The 17358-nt window shown below is 40.2% G+C and overlaps 2 protein-coding genes across 2 annotated transcripts; one reads left to right on the forward strand and one right to left on the reverse strand.

Annotated features, from left to right (window-relative positions):
- Nucleotides 1-1193: 1193 nt before the first annotated feature.
- Nucleotides 1194-13161, reverse strand: nr2c2 (nuclear receptor subfamily 2, group C, member 2). The gene is given in 16 exon segments (XM_032521303.1): nucleotides 1194-3619; nucleotides 4311-4416; nucleotides 4590-4727; nucleotides 5222-5361; nucleotides 5468-5589; nucleotides 5966-6143; nucleotides 6374-6519; nucleotides 7103-7193; nucleotides 7322-7478; nucleotides 7704-7883; nucleotides 9736-9841; nucleotides 10011-10093; nucleotides 10096-10210; nucleotides 10439-10534; nucleotides 10805-10890; nucleotides 12990-13161. Coding segments are annotated over 15 exon segments (1893 nt in total). The 5' UTR covers nucleotides 10865-10890; nucleotides 12990-13161; the 3' UTR covers nucleotides 1194-3444.
- Nucleotides 13162-14098: 937 nt separating this feature from the next.
- On the forward strand, nucleotides 14099-16762 carry LOC116692968 (beta-1,3-galactosyltransferase 5). Its single transcript, XM_074783865.1, is given in 2 exon segments — nucleotides 14099-14883; nucleotides 14885-16762. Coding segments are annotated over 2 exon segments (1119 nt in total). The 5' UTR covers nucleotides 14099-14487; the 3' UTR covers nucleotides 15608-16762.
- The last annotated feature ends 596 nt before the right edge of the window (nucleotides 16763-17358 follow it).

A 17358-nucleotide genomic window follows, 5' to 3' on the forward strand; every position in this document is an offset into this window, starting at 1 on the left:
ATATATATATTTTTTTTATCTTCATAAGTTTGTATACTTGATGTTCATGTGCTAGAATTGGTTACATGATTCTCTGTATACTGCACTTTGTTGATAAAACAAATGCCCTAGTGTTAAGTTTTAAAATACTAGATGTGTGATGTGAACCTATATAAGGTTTTGAATGTGGTAGAGGGCCTGTTATGCTTAGAAACAGTCAGTTTGTGTGGTGCACAACTCATATATAGTTATGAATATGTTTTCATTTGAGTAATTACTGTCTGACACCATATCTTAACGTTTCTCTACTAATATGGTTATAACCTTGATAGCACAGAAACTCAGGCCTGTGCAGAAGGTTCTGTGTGTATCTCACTTTGTGTATATCTTCGTTTCTATGTCTATGTGTGTGTGTGTGTGTGTTCAGGCATAGACTGCAGACTCTGCAATGTTCTGCAGGCAATGTCCTTTAAAGGTATTTTTCAATGTATCCAACTGCTTCATGTAGCGCACACACATTAGACCAGCGACACTGCCACGGTTGTAAATCTGCCACTGTAACTTGCTTCACTCATGCAATAAAGAGACTGCTTTCAGGGGAAGATTTTCGAAGTTGCTCAGAGGTGTCAGAGTTGACACAGAGGCTTCCCTTGCAGCAAGAATAATCTCACTCGGTCTCCTGTCTTCTGTTGAGTACTGGAAAGAATTTGGTTAACGAACACTGGGTAATTATTAGAAATACCCATCCCCTAGCTACCCATAGATAGTTTAAAAAAGGAGCTACCGAGGAGTGACTTTTTTAATTTATTTTTTAAAGGACTAACAACAAATACAATAAAAACATTTAATGTTGCCAAAAAAAAAACAAGGATATATAAATAATTAAAAACAAGAAAGCCGATGCTGACTTATGTTTTGTTTTTGATTTAAATCTATCTTTTCTCCTTTATTGAACAAGACCTTTCCAACCAGCAGGTTGAACAGTGTATTAACATCCTTGTGTGTGTGACTACAGAACACTGACAGCAGGGTTCCTCTGACCAGTAGTTGGAGTGAATGAGCCGGATTGTTGTGGTGCGATGTTGACTATGTTGTTACCAAAGCTAAAAAACCCTTTAGATATCTTTGGTCATTGTTTCACTTTAGCTGTAATATGCGGATATTGGACATCGTACAGACGGACAGGTTTTCAACGTGAACAGACTCAGTCATGACATATTTCATAATTGTTTATTTCTTTCATAATGTGTGGCTTCAGAGAAGCCAGCCTCAGAGACTGGAATGCTGATACAGGAGCTTAGTCTTTAATACATTAGTGTTATATTTTCATCGGTGTGAGGTAGAAATGTGGGGCTGTGACAAACTTGAGAAAAACATGAGTGTTGTTTCTCGATCTCAATGTTTGAAGAAATACATTTTACATGAGCAGAAAAACAAAGTACATTTACACTGTATAAAATTTCAATCGTAGAATACTCAATCCACCAAAAAAAGTGCTAATCCAATATCCTCTAATGTGGGCACTGCTCATTGTAAATATTTTAAAGCCACAACATTTAAATAAACATTTTCAAATAGCATTTAATAAAAAAAAACTTAAGCAACTTTTTCATGCACTGCAATGCACTATAAAATTCATAACAATGCTCGTTTTTAGGGCAAACAGCGACAAGATTATAAAACCCGGCTTAAAAACAACATGCACTCATTTTAATGAAACTACATGTACAAAGGTCATTTCACAACAGCGCCTTTTTAAAGAGTCTGTATGGGTTTCAAACCCAAAATATTACAATTGACTTTTAACAAGACATAATCATTGTTGACTTCTTTACACTTCCGTTATCATTCCTGTTGCTGTTGATGCCTATGCTGAACCATTATACAAGAAGGTGAGTCGACCCAAGTCTCAATAAGGTCTTTAAGACGCAATCGAGTCCTAGAAGAACAGGGTTTTTTTTTTGTTTGTTTTTTAAATCAGGGAAACCTGCCCAAAAGTACTTTAAGTACACTTAGTATGCAACAAATTAAAGTTTTTTTTTTAGAAAACATAGAAAACCCAAAGTATTAGTCAGCATGAACACGGAGGCTGATTGATGTGCACTTAGAGTACAAATGCAAACACAAAGTACAAAAACAGTAGCATAGCTACACATAAGTAACATTTCTGAACCCAAAATCTTAAAATAAAAAATAAAAACTGCCATTGATAAATACACAAAATGCAGAGTGAGAAGCATTGTTATGACACTCATGGGACAGATGGAAATAACAAATTGATTGTCGTAAAGGGAAAAGTGATGAGGTGATTGCACAGGTTATATTAGCAACATATTCATGATAATCTAGAAATAAGTGTACCTAAACATAAAAGCACTCCCAAAGCTAAAATCTCTGAGATGTCATTCAGTATAAAAAAAATCTCAATATGGTCACCTTAACTGGCTAATTCTTGCTTTGTGAATATGAATTAAAAGTGAAACTGAATGAAATTAGGTCATGTTGTAATGCACTGTGTGGTAGATAAATGCTATGAAAGATAATCCATATGAATAAAGACTAAGGATTAGTTCATTGAGGAGTTAGTGTTTGTACCTGATTGGAGTTCTCATTCTAACTATTATTTAAATGTATTTAAAGAAAAGAACTGTACATTAATTTTTGTCACCTTTGAGGAAATGGTGTCAATTTGAAATTTGAAAAGAGAGACAATCATTGGAGCATGGTACTATTACTACTATTGTGGTATGACGTTCAGAGAAGTCATACTTAGGCTTTGTAACTGCCTGACTTCTCAATTTAGCAGCACATTCATTCAAATACAAGTTTATGCTGCTCCAATGTTCCAAAATACCAACATAAACAAATACTTAACAGCTTCAACGTACACTTTTAAAGTAGGTACTCAGATTTACTTTAGTCTTTAGACTTTTAAATAGGTGAAATTTCACTTTTAAATATAGGATTTCTGTTTGAGCTTGATGATACAGCTCATCTGTTATCTGCTACCTAATGCGATATGATGTCTGTGATAAATGAGAGCATGGTAAGGCTTAGATAAGACTACGACAATCTGAAAGGCTCAGGTCCAAAGGTAAAGTACATATGTGACTAGGTTGAAGTGCCATAAAGACATTAAAGGAGATTAGAACAGTTGCAGCTGCAGAAGATTCCTTTTCCATTCAGTACAAAGGTACTGAGTTTAGAGCAAGAAATGTAAGAATGCCACACTGTGTCAGCTCCAGAAAACATTCTAAGTGTCATCCTGGTTTTCTAATCCCCAATTGTCTTAATCTACCAAGGATTCCTGAACGACTTTGCACCATGCATCGTTACAAAACAAGGGGCCGCTGCAGGACTTTAAACTGGGGTTCAACGGTAATCCCCACGAGAGACAAACAAGACTACCTGATGTGGAGACTCGCTAATCTTTCATTCAGTTCTGGGTGCTGGAATGATGGGGTGTCATTCTGTAGGGTCAGAGTCCTGGCTGTTATACTCAGCCGTCTCCATCTTGAGGATGTAGGGAATGATGCTGTCAATAGAGACATTACCTATCAGGCCAGTGAAAAAGAGCTCCTCTGTGATGCCCGAGTTCATGAGGCGCAGGGCTGGGAGACGAGTCAGGATACGGGTCAACCTGGGGAAACAAGCACACAACAATTGCTGCAAAGTCATCTTGATATCTTCAGATGATTCTTATTGTGCATTTACAGCACCAAAATCTATGTCAGTTAGCTAGACAGACAACTAAATCCTCTGTACCAGTGATTCCCAGCCTTTTTTGTCGGATGTAGTCCCACAGCAGCATCAGATGAGCTCCAGTACCCCTCAACACCACCCGTCATGTCCCAAATGTATTCGTTTGTATTTCAAACTACAAAAGTGGGACATAGTGGGTTAGGGTTAGTCTATGTCCTGGATTTGTCTTAGTTTCTTTATTTCTGTATCGGCCGGGTCTGCATTGTTACTACTACAACCACTTGGCGTGGATGTGTCAACCTATAACCCACTACTTTTAGCTTTCTATAAGTTGAGCTACCACACAATCTTTTCGTGAACCATCGGCAACTGCATACGTACCCCTGGGGCACACATACTCAAGGTTGGGAATCACTGCCCCGTACCTTAAGCTCTCAAGGAATAGAGAATACTTTTCAGGTTGCCAAGCAGGTGGCACTTAAGTGTTATTGTAAAGATTGAACTACATATCAGGTTAAATCTCTTTTAAACTTACTTTCACAACGATCACCTGTAATTCACTATGGCTTACTGCTACCACTATGGTGGGGAGGATGAGCTGACTGGTTAGACTGGAGGTATGCATGCACCTGTAGGTGTCATCTGGGTAGGTTTTCTGCACGTAGTCCTGCAGCTCCATCAAGGCTTTCTCCTGGAACTTCTCGATCTGCCCGCTGCTGTCCACACCTGGGTGATCTGAGAAAGTCAAACACAGTCAAAAGAAAACAGTCGGCCAAACTGCAAATACACAGAATTTATTCAATTCAATTTCACTCTTCCGTGGAATTCTTTTTATTTGAATGATAAAAGCTTGAATGTCTATTAATAACTTGACTAAGAAAAGCAGAAACTCCTTGAAGCAGACTCACCAGGGCTGAACAACACTATCGCTTTCAGGTAGGCATATTCGTAGCTGTCAGTCTCCAACCTCGTCATACTGTTACAGAACTCCTGGAACTTCCAAATGTGCTCCATCACCTGCTTCACCCTCTCCCCCGAAAGCTTGTCTGGGAGAGAAGAAAACGTTTTGCATATTAAGATTCATAACTTACTTTAAGCTTTATCTAACTAGGAAAGACACTTAAGAAAAAACCATACATATCAGCATCAAAGGTTGTCCCCATTACTGTAAGTTAATGGCAGATTTTGTCATCATTTTGTTTCTGTGGTATCTGAGCCGTCATGTATGAAACAAACACTGATGTAGCACCATCTGGGGCTTGTAACTGTAATAAACAAATGTGTAACAATAGAATGGTAAAACACATTATTTTTCCCGAAATTCCTAAAAAAATCTAATCAACAAAGCCTACAATGCCACAAGTGTTTGACAAATGAACAAAACAATAGGAGAAAACATGGCTATAGTCCTCTCCAGTTGTTCTTTTACGCTTTATGTCCAGTCTGTTAGGATAACACAAATTAAAATCACATTTCTTGACGCCTGGTTATATGTGTGCGTGTCCTACTGAGAATGGATGACGAGGTCTGTGGTCCATACCATCCTGGATGCTGCTTTGAAGGTGGTTGATGATGGCAGCGAGGATGGTCGACAGGTTCATCTCATGAGCGCACTGAGCAAGACCCAAAGTGAACAGCTCATTCCAGCAGGCTCGCACCAAACTGGTGTTTGCTTCCTGACTGAGAGAAAAAAAAGAAATAAATGAGTGTAGATAATAAAGCACTGCATTTCTGGAAAGGGCAAAACTGTATAATGTATGTCTTCCTGTCGCAAATGCATTCTCACCCAAGAGCTGAAAAGGCCGGGATAGAGCGTGCCCAGTGCATGGAGAGAAAGAGAAGTCTAGATGCTGACTCACAGATGTAGTGTACATTCAGATACTCGGGCATGGGGCTGGGCATGGTCAGCTAGATCAAGAAGAAAACATAAAAATTATACATAGAATATTTGATAAATGACTACCTACAGATGAATGCCAAAGTAAAAAAAAAACACAATTCTCAATTGTGTCTCAATTCCAATTGAAAACAAGCTTCTTGAACAGCGTCTGTATGTTTCGACAGAATACAGCTTCACTCATTGTAAGGTAAACATGCATGTACATGTTTTCTTTTTAAGAATTAGCCATATGAATAAAGGCTTTTTTAATTGTTTTGTAATTTTATGACCCAGTGGCCCTTTCCCTCGCTTGTTGACAACAATTTGTATCCCTAAATCCTAATTAATAAGTATCAAATGTGTGTGTTCCTTGGGCCATTAGCTGTATAGGTTGACTTCACCCACCTTAAAGCCAACATGGCTGTCTGTGAGCAGTGGTCCTTCCACTTCAATGATGGGGGTCTCCTGGTCTCGACCAATCAGCTGGATGGTTGTTCCACCGACACACTGAGGTTTCTCTGCCAGACTCAGTCCAACCCCTACTTCAGGTGGGTTGAAAACTTTGGCCAGGGTGTCAAAGGCACTGTGCACAACAGACAGACACACACCTTCCTTTAAATGACCTAATTTGACAGAAAACTCAACAAAACAAAAATTTGTTTGGTAATGTTTTTTACTTTTTTGCCTTTGTAGAAACAAACTTGCTCAATTTTGAATAATCTGACCAAGACAACATGAGAATTCACGGGGGGGCCTGTGGAAGTGATCCCTCTCCCAACAAACTCCCCTTCTCTCCGTGCACTGCTGACTGACCGTGTTATCTCGCTGGCAGACTGCTCCTCATGTTGGCTGTCTGAGGTATCACCATTGTTTAGAGTCTCTCTTAGTGAGTCACTCAGGTTTGCCAGTGATGTTACCACATTGGCTAGTGTCCCCAAGTCTCCCTGGCCAGGATCCATCTGAAGACAAATGACACAATGCAGGTTAAAGGTCAGCCAAACTGAGATCCACTATAGACACAAAATGGTATAAATAGTGTGTGTGTCCTAAACTGGAGCAAAGTACAAAAATGAGTTGAGAATGAGAATGACAGATGCTTCTTTAAACATATTAAAAAGATAAATAAAGAACAATTTGTTGTTCTAAAACCAGCCCTCTACAGGTATATATTTTTCTTTTGGTTCATAGTGCCTTTGTATCTTATTGTCAATATTGAGGACACAGTTATCTTGTTTGAATAAACTTTATTGAAACTGTCAACGGACAATCCGACTGGGGTCTCAGTCCTTACGTAGAGTGTGAACATAAAAGTTGCATGTTCTGGCAAAAAGGCAAATTAAAACATATACTGTGAATTAACAAACAGTCCAAGATGAATAAAAACAGGTTTACTTTTTTTTTACCTCAAAACTATAACAATACTACACCAACTATAACCGCCTTAGAATGCAAGAACAACAAAACCTTCCAACATCTCAGGAGACAGACAGCAACAGAACAGGCAGGCAGTTTTATTTACAGTAACTGCAGTAGCAGCTATACCTTTGAGTCAGTGGCCAGCAGCAACGTTCCATCACTTTGGATGACTGGCTGCTGGATATTAACCAGCATGCCCTGGTCCAGCAGGCTGGATCTGCACATGTCACAGAGCAGCATCATCATCATCATCATAAAAATCCAGTTCACATATCAACAGCGTCAACAGCTGAGAGATTGAACAACAGAGCCTGGGGTTTGTCTGTAGGTCTGTTTCCCACTGACCTGGAGCCATCTGTCTCTGTATCGGAGATGAAGGTTGGCGTGGCGATGAGCGGACTGTTTAGGTCTTTGCGAATGTAGATCTTCTGGGTGGAGGCAGCACAGTTGGCATGCTTCTCTCTGGGCACTACGTCAATGGGCTTTCTCTCACTCTGGACAGCTGAGGACAAACAAAAAGAAAATGTTAGAACTACTTTTACTGTCTATTGCAGGCAAAAAAAAAACAATATTCCAGACTTTGTAAATTATGTTTAAGATTACTTTATTAAGCGTTTTTTTGAGGGAATTTCAAGACCAGCAGAGACCCTGATGATTACTGATGTGTTTCTGAGTGTTTTTGTGAACATGTTTTCGTATGGTGTCTTGGTTTTGGATGCAAACTCACAGTCAGTCTTCATCCCCATGTTAAGGCATTTCCTTAACCGACAGAACTGGCAGCGATTGCGGTGGTGTTTGTTGATGATGCAGTCCTGTTTACTGCGGCAGCTGTAGGTCAGGTTCTTCCTCACGCTCCGCTTGAAGAAGCCTTTACATCCCTCACAACTGACTGCTCCGTAGTGACGCCCTGAAAACAGAGAAAACCAGTCAGAGTGTGTGAGCCACAGTGTGCACGTTTGATTGCTGACAACGTGCAGCATTGACTCAGGTACATGCGACACACCAAGGTAACGGACACGTGTATCAGTGTGTGCGACTGACTTGAACTAAAATGTTCATGGATTCTACTAAAGAGTTTGACAGCTTAACCTTGACAACAGCTGGAAAATGTGAGTGACAATGATGATTGTGTGGGTTGTAACTTTTAAACACTTAAATTCATTGATCATAAGCTACATGATTTTGAACAAGATATTGATCACTGACCCTGAAAATAATTTTCTTAACAATATAAGCAACACCTGTTGTTATTTCTCAATCAATTTAACACAAACATTGAATCTGAACATAGAATGTTAATCATTCATTTCAATAGCAGAACATCAAAGAATACTGAATTCATCTAAAGAAACCACTCCAGGTGATATATCCCATATCTGAGACCTGGCTTAGAAGGCTGTAGATTGTGAGTTGAATGGATAGGAACTGAACTACGTCAATAGTGAGAATAAAAAATGAGGTGGAGTGGCTTTGTATGCAGATAGAAGATTAAATTATAAAATTGTGAAAAATGTGACAACTAATATTGATGATGTGGTGGAGATTATAACTGTAGAAGTCAATCTGGAAAAAAAAAAGGGACTTGTAAGCTGTGAGCTATTTAATACTATTTAAGAACAGTATGGAAAGATTGTTTGCCAAGAAAGATCCCAACCTGTATTCCTTTGTGGGGACTCTTAAATCCCAACAAGCACAACCTGACTGATACATTCATTGATGTAATGTTCCGTATGGTTTTTCTTCTACTAACCAAGCAGAATAACATCTCACTGTGCAACTCAAATTGACAACATATTCCCAAACCGAATGGACAATAGCATTAAGAGCTAATGTGATGTGTGTTTGTGATGATGTGAAGTAAAAAGATGTTAATGGGATTAGTTACAGGAGAGTTAGAACAGGAGAATCTATAAATACATTTAAAAATCAATTACTAAAACACAATTGGTAAAACATGTATGATAAGATTGATACCCACAGAGCTAATGATACATTCCTGACAATGTTTAAATAATTATATGATGAACACTGTCCTTTAAAACAATTCATGGCGAACCCATGAATGACAAAGGGACTTCAAAATATTTGAAAAAAAAAATACATTGTATAAAGAATTACAAAACAATTCATATGTAGGGTGACAAACCTCTTAAAATTTGGGATTTTTGCCAATGATGCTTACATTTTCTGTTCTGGGGAATATTTGCAGCACATTTGAAACAACAGTATGCTCTGATAAAGCTTAAAAGTGTGTTGTGGGGTGCTTTTGTGGAATAGTCTGATTGAATCGATAAACACATAATGTACACATGTTGCAATTTAAAAAAAAGGTACAAAACATTTATGTATGAAAAGTACCAAAGTGAGCAAAGAGAGCTTTTTTCTTCCTTATCTTAATATCTAGCTAAAGTAAGACATAAATTGGAGTAGTATTTTTTATTAATAATTTGTGGTTTGTCTGTTTGATTTATCTTGTTCGACTGTGATTTAGATAAGGTAAAGACTTGGGGTAGAACTTGATAAGCCTAGAGCTTTTACTTATCCTTTTTCAAATGGATCAAGTGTTATCTTGAAAATTTGTTGGATATATATATAGCAAAACATTTTTTTTTGTTTATATATCTTTTAATAGTTCAAAATAAAGATTTTATTCATTCTTTTCATTCAAAACATTCAGTTACATTTGGCATCAGGATACACAAGTGAAAACACAGACCAATCGTTACATCAACAGGTAATGCAGTTCTAAGCTTTAGTACCTGAAGCCTTGTCCCCACACACCACACAGTACTCCACTGGCTGTGGCCGGCTCAAGTCCCCTGACTGCCCTAACAACCGTTCCATTGACACTGGATCTGTGACAATCTGAAAAGCAATGTCAAACACAGGCCATTAATCTTGTGTTTCGCCTTAAAAACGTCACAATCATGGTTATGACATTGACTGACAACAATTATCAAGACTAAGACTAAGAAGATATTGCCAATAGTATCAACACTAAGAACCAGAGGGTGATATTATGGGGGAACTGTACCTGTATCCTTCCTGGCATCAGGCTGTCTGCAGCAGTGAAGATGAGTTGCTTAGTGTTATGGCTGTCTGGTGAGGCCAGGATAACTTGCCGGCCCCTGAGCTGTCGGCCGTAGTCAGAATGAACTGCTGTTTGGGAGCACAGGACGGCTTCATCGCTGTCACAATCTGGATCTTCTGACCAGTCTGCTGGTCAGTTACAATCTGAGGGTGTTAGAGATGGAAGAGGGAGACAGAAAGAGAGGGAGGTGAAAATAAACATGCACCAGTGGGGTTGAAGTTAAAGACAGAGTGACATTGAAGGTGGGGGAGATAAGACACATGTTTTAACTTGTTTGTTGAAAATGCTGATGCGCTGAAAGAGGACAACATCTACAGGTAGCAGCAGTGTCACAAATAAAGTCCAAATACTGTTGAGAGTACAGCAGTTACCTGTATTCTTTGTGGTGTTGTGGCAGGATCAGTGGAGATGACCTGAAAGCGCTGTGGAGACTCACTCATCACTGAGTCTGAAGGAGAGGACGACACCTACATTTTGAAACACATTTCAACCAGCTTAAACACATCCTAATTACAACCAATAGTCTATACACATATATTTTACTTGAATTTTATTATACAACAGTTTAATGTGAATACAGGTCTGAACTGTCTAGAAAACCTCAGTCTATAGAAAGTATGTATCTACGGCAACAAATAAAAGAAGCAGCACTACAGTATTTTAATTTAAATAACCTTTGTACGGGTTATATGGAACAACTCAGACTGCATCGTGAAATTCTCCCTCTTCACGCTCACCTCTGCCTCGTGCTCAGAGTCCGCTTTCTGCTGAGAGAGCAGATTCAGGTTGGTCGTCATGATGATGTAAGGGTCATTAGCGAGGTCTGTTTGGAAAGATGCCACAGACAATCAACCACAAAGGTGCAAACTGTCACAGAAGAGCAGGCCAACGCTACGACAACTTTACTGTGTGAATACATGTCAGTGCTGGTGGATCATAGATGACATGATGACAGTGGTTGAAATACAAAATGTAATCTGTGATAAAAGTTAATTTCTTCTTGATGATTTATAGGGCAAGATTTGTCTGATTTTATGTGACTTGGATGATGTAGCAGCACAGCAATTATTTAGTTCACCAGTGTTTTGAAGCACTGTTACAAAAAGAAAACTTGTCTAAAAAGAAACTGCTGTCACAAAAAAAACGTCACTCAAGACATCAAAAAAGAAGAAGTGAAAAGCTGTTTTGGTTGTGCAAGAGAAAACTCATATTGGACAGATAATCTACCCTGCAGAGATCTGAAGAGCAGTCAAAAATAGTCCTCATTAAAATTGACAGGAGTTTAATATTTCAACACAAAGAAGCGGAAGGAAACGGAAATCGTCAAAAAGACATGCATCCGGCGGAATTTTCTGCACCACCGAAGCAATCCCGGAAGTAGAACGTCGTGAATATAGACTATGTTACCACAAGCCAAGTCTGTGACCACTGAGTCCGACCTAGACATGAGATTTGAGAGACGATTGATACTAGATTATACTACATAATAATCTGATGGAACCTCACATTTTTCAATATGACACTGTAACAAAGGCAAACAACTGATGTCCCTCCATAGAAATGTATCACCTTTTATATGAACATCCCTACATAACATAACGGCTACTTTTTCTGCAGTCTTCGCTTCTATTTTTAGGTAACAACCCTGGTGTGTCACTTTACATGGGACTTTATACTGACTGTACAGTCAAAAGGTTTGTACCTCTGCATATTCACACAAGCAGAGAATAAGTTGACACCACAGAAAAAAAGATTTTACTTCATTAGAAAAAAAGATTGCAAAAATGTTATAGTTGAAATCTGAGTGTTTGCACATTCTTTAAATGTTTTTCTTTCTATGTAATAGTTGTCTAAAGAGCAAAAAGGACTATGTGAAAAGAAACAAATCATCAAATGCTAAGTGACCACACATTTTGTAATACAGTTGGCCGAAGTGCATCAAATCGGTAAGGAAACACTGCAATAAAGTATTATCCACTGAGGAGATGGGCATCTCTCCTCCTCAGTCTGTTGGTTCTTGAAAACCGAAAAAAAACTGTATATCAATTGTGAGTAACCACTATGCATTTGGGCATCTCCTTTGGCAGAATTAAGTAATAGCATCTACTCCAACTATCAAGTACCTCCTTGCACTTGAGAGTTTAAACTATATCTTTGCTGATTTGGGATTTTATCAAAACATAATTTGACAGCATAAATTGATTAATGTGCCTGCAGTAGCTCCAATGCTACTCCTATGCTCACTGCCAAAGGGAGGAGCATGCTGCTTCATATTGTTTACCGATTGGTCTAACAGAGTGTCCATCAGTACCTCCCTTTACAAACGCATCACAATACACAGAACAAAATGGACAATCTGGCAGTCATCCAATAACACTGGAGATGAATCCTTGTGATATATATTCGAGCAATTTTCTTTCAAGACAGTAGAGCAGTCGACTGTTGTTGAGCTGGTACTAAATTTAGGAATGCATCTTTGTTGAATAATGTAATAGTCATGTCAACGCACTTATGTCCCCGAGATGGCAAAGGTAATAGGGTCGAGTTCAACTGCAGCTTTCCTGTTAGCTGTTTAAGCTAGCTTAATACAATCAAACGCAACGACGGCTGCAGCAAGAGCTGACTGCACCCGTCTCTCCCCCTGGATTTGTCATTCTAGCATTCAGGAATTGGGTTCAGGTTCCAGTCTACAGTAGTGTCACATATTAATAGTTAGTGTAACTGTCTGTTAAGCATATCCGCGTAGCCAGACTCCGCCCAGCGTTTTACGGTCCTTGCCCGTATCCCGAGCTGCCAGAGTCGGGCAGGAAGCGAGCTCCGCATCGGCTAGCTAACAAGTTAGCTGGAAGATTAGCTGCGCTCTTTTATCATCCAGTATCTCAGGGAGCTTTCTACGGTTTTCAATCAGGGACTGAGACTTACCCCCAAGAAACGCTGGTCACAGATTTCGGGCTCTCTTCTATTTTATAAAATATTTGTTTTGGTTTTCTTCTGTTAAAGGTCATAGTTCGTGACCCCGCACCGCCAGCGCATTGATGATGGTTGAGGGTTTTTTTTCTCCTTCCTCTCTCTCGTGTCCCCGCGCGCCTCCAACACCCCCACCCACCCACCCTTGGCGCGAGCCAGACAGAACTGACGTCATCATGTCTGACTGTCTATGGAGTTTGTTGTCAAAAGTGTACTAACAGACGTATTGGTGACATACTACATAAGCATTGTTTTCATATCTGCTCTCTTCGATAAAATATAATGACAAAGCCTGGAGATGGGAGACTGAGAGAAATAGTGACGACATGCATTACAAGCAAAATCAAGGATGGGTTATAAACAATATAACTTATGTGGTAAAAAATGGTTTAAAATGTTATATATTTCTATAATAAATAAATAAAAAAATCAAGATATGTAGCACACCCTTTAGAGAAAAATTGCGGTAATGGAGTTGTGCAGTTTTGCAACTGTCCTCATCAAGTAAACTACCCTAAATAATATATTTAGAATGGACATCACCCACTAAATGTAACTGGACATAAATTTAAATGTATATTCTTTACAACTGTCATAGTGCAATATAAATATTTTGAACAATGCATATTTTTCCCCATTTTGCACACCCAATGGAGAATCTGCACACTATGCATGCACCTTTAAAGGACATACTTTTTGATGACTTTTTATTCTGTTACTTGTATCTATTTTACTTTTATCTATCTATCTATCTATCTGTCTATCTATCTATCTATCTATCTATCTATCTATCTATCTATCTATCTATCTATCTATCTATCTATCTTGAATAAGCAAATACATAATCTTTTAACACTAATTTATTTCCAGTTGTGCACTCGGTTAGATGCATTTTCCATGAGAATGACTTCATATTGGCGTTAAAAATTTGCTTGCATTTGTATGACCATCTTTTCCATTTTATGGAAACAACAATTAGGACTTTATTGGCCAACCTCAGAAAAAGGAAGTGCCTCTGAATGACCACTAGGTGTCGCCCCTGCACCACCAGGTGTGATAGGACTGGTCCTGCAGGAGAACAATACAGCGCGCGACAGGGATTTACACATATTCAAATGATGAGTACCTAGCTTCCACGTTATAGTAGGCTCAACATTCAGGGCGGAAATTGCTTTCATTTGTTTGCGCAGCTGCATTTCCCACTTTTGTAAAACGGACTGGGATGAAGCAGCGCAAGAGCAGCCAGCTCCTTTTACCGCATCCTCACTAAAACTACTCTCCTCCGGCTGCTGCTGCGCGTTACTGCACCTTTGAGCAAAGGCGACCAAGAGCTGAGAAAACGCAAAGCTAGTAGAATATTTTAATCAGGGAGACAAGGGAAGGAGAACCGGTGAGAAACAGGCGAGTTGTAGCAGCTACAGCGGTCTTAGCTGCGCAGTGGTAGTGGAGGTTGATGATGGTCGGACGGGGAGTATGGGTATGTAAGCCCCGGTTCGGGAAGCGGGGGAGCAGGTTTGGTGTTTTGCCTTATCTGTGCGCGGCCATAGCGAGTGCAGCCCTGTTGGCTCTGCTCTTCGTGGACTTCATCGAGTCATGGGTCACCTCCATGAGCATGAACACGGTGGTGGAGCCGCACGCAGGCATCATCCCCCCGCAGAGCGTCCCTCCCACCAGGCCAGAGGAGTTCCTGCTCATGCCCAGCCCGCTCGTGTGCCAGCGTGCCAAGCCTTATCTCATCACCATGGTTACCTCGGCTCCTGCCAACCAGAGGGCACGCCAAGCCATCAGGAACACCTGGGGAGGGGAGGTGGAGGTGAGGGGCCTGCGGGTCATGACCCTATTCATGGTGAGGCGTGGCGTCTAACCCTGGACTGGGTAAGCTGCTGATAGAAGAGGCCAGAGAGCGAGGAGACCTGATCCAGGGGCGTTTTCTGGACACCTACTCGAATCTCACCCTAAAAACCCTGTCCTTGCTGGGCTGGGCCCGCCGGTTCTGCCCTCAGGCTCACTTCATGGCGAAAGTGGATGATGACGTCCTGTTCAATCCCAGCGCCCTCCTGCACTACCTAAACAAGAGCCGGAACCCCTACCAACAAGGAGACTTGTACCTTGGCAGGGTGCATCTCCATGTGGCCCCGGACCGTGATCCGGAGAGCAAGCACTACCTCCCTGCTGGGGCCTACCCTCCTTCTGTCTTTCCGGACTACTGCAGTGGTACGGCCTATGTTCTGTCCCGCTCTGCATTGCTCAAGATTTCCCTGGCAGCCTCTGCATCACCTTTATCCACACCTCTGCCTCCTGAGGATGTGTTTGTTGGGCTGTGTGCCCGGACAGCTGGAGTGCTGCCCTCACACTGCCCCCTCTTCTCTGGTGGCCCAGGTGTGCCATACGGGCGCTGCTGCTATCAGGCCATGGTGTCCATCCACCACATCCCACCCAGGGAGATGCTGCACTACTGGGCTGATGTCCATACATCACACCCCTGCTCGTGGCTGAGTCTGCGTGCTTCTCTGGGGCTCTGCAAAGTCAGGGCAATGCTCGGGTCAGCTCTGGGGCTGGAACAGGGGTTATGATAAGGAAAACTGTACTTATTGGGGCTGTGCCTCGATTCAGTACTGTGAACAGCACAAGTGCTCTTCTGGCTGTAAAATGTCACTTTATTTGTATAGCTTTATTTTTTTAAACAGTAATGTGTATTTAACTGCCTTTTTCTTTGCAGGAAAGAGGATGATCATTTAGTTGTGTGAAGCAGTGTCACAGTAGCCATAAGTTATCCTTAGACTGTTACAGCATCCTTCATTATCACTGACTTACTGTAGATGTAGAACAAACACTGGCATGCTGACACGGAGGACATCCAGCTGCTTTAAGTGATTAATGCACAAGCATTTCTAGCACACAAGTCTGGGATCTATAGGATGCTACCTTCACATCAATAACAACTGTAAAGTCTATCACCAGGTACTTCAAGTGTAGATGTTAGTCTATTAAGATGCCTAAATGCATGATGCTCCAATTAATAGTGCAATAGATATCAAACCACATGCTTAGGGAGAAAGTAATACAAAAAGAAATGTATTCGCTATAACCTTTTATGTTACAAAAAAAAACATAATTACCTCAGTAGCCTACAGGCTGTATCCAAATTATTTCAGTATTATGCTTTTCAGTAATAATATTGTCATGATTATGTGCAACCTATCGTTAGATGGACAGTTGAAATTGTAGACAGTGAGATGTATTCAGCCAGTTCTGGGAACAGACAAGGAATTTGATCTTTCTTCTCTGGAGGCTTGGTTATTCTGCTGCCTCATATCATCTGACATCAAAATTATGACCATTAGATTTGTACACAGCTAAAATCCTTGTAGCATCTATTACTTTTTGCTTTAATAGTTAGGTTAAACACTGAGTGGGGTGTGAATGACAGCACAGCGAGTATGGTATGGCCACACCACGTATCTATTCTGGGGTAGGAGAAAAATTGCACTGATTTGTTTGTATTTAAAAATGGAAGGGGAGGGACATCAGGCTTTATCCTAGCAAAGTTATCCATTAAGCCAGACGATCACCAGAGGGACATTTTTAATAGTTAGTTTACAATGGGTCAGGATGAAGGCTCAGGCTTCTTGATACACCCACAATGTAAACTATGAGAAAGTCTGTGTGTTTACACTCAGGAAATATGTTTGAATCAAATATGGTCAACAATAAAGTACTCTGTATCTTATGGGAGTGTCTCGAAGTTTGTTCCACTTGTTATTCCAGTTGTAAAGTTTGTTCCTGGAAACCTTTTTATTTCTGGTGTAACTGGTTAGTAATAGCTCAAGCACTTCCCCATTTCGTCACAGCAGTTTCACATTCCTTTTACCTCCTGTTTCTAACGTACAGTGGGGAGAACAAGTATTTTATACACTGCTGTTTTTTCAGGTTTTCCTACTTACATGTCGGTCTGTAATTTTTTTTATCATAGGTACACTTCAACTGTAAGACAGAATCTAAAACAAAGATCCAGAAAATCCCCTTGTATGATTTTTAAATAATTAATTTGCATTTTATTGCATGACATAAGTATTTGATCACCTACCAACCACTGTATATAATTTTGTCCATGCCACAATTATTGTACACAGCCCTATTCCCATTGTCCCTGTACCATGTTACTGCGATTTTAAACACATTGCAATATTCTGGGATATACTGCAATTTATAACCTTTTTTCCCAACTTCAATGTCTGTTTGTTCACCACACTATGCTCTATCGATCTCCCCCCCCAATGTTTACAGTAGAACCCGACCGATAAAGGACTTTTAAGGCCGATAC

The sequence above is a fragment of the Etheostoma spectabile genome, chromosome 7 (assembly GCF_008692095.1).
Source record: "Etheostoma spectabile isolate EspeVRDwgs_2016 chromosome 7, UIUC_Espe_1.0, whole genome shotgun sequence".
Lineage (NCBI taxonomy): Eukaryota > Metazoa > Chordata > Actinopteri > Perciformes > Percidae > Etheostoma > Etheostoma spectabile.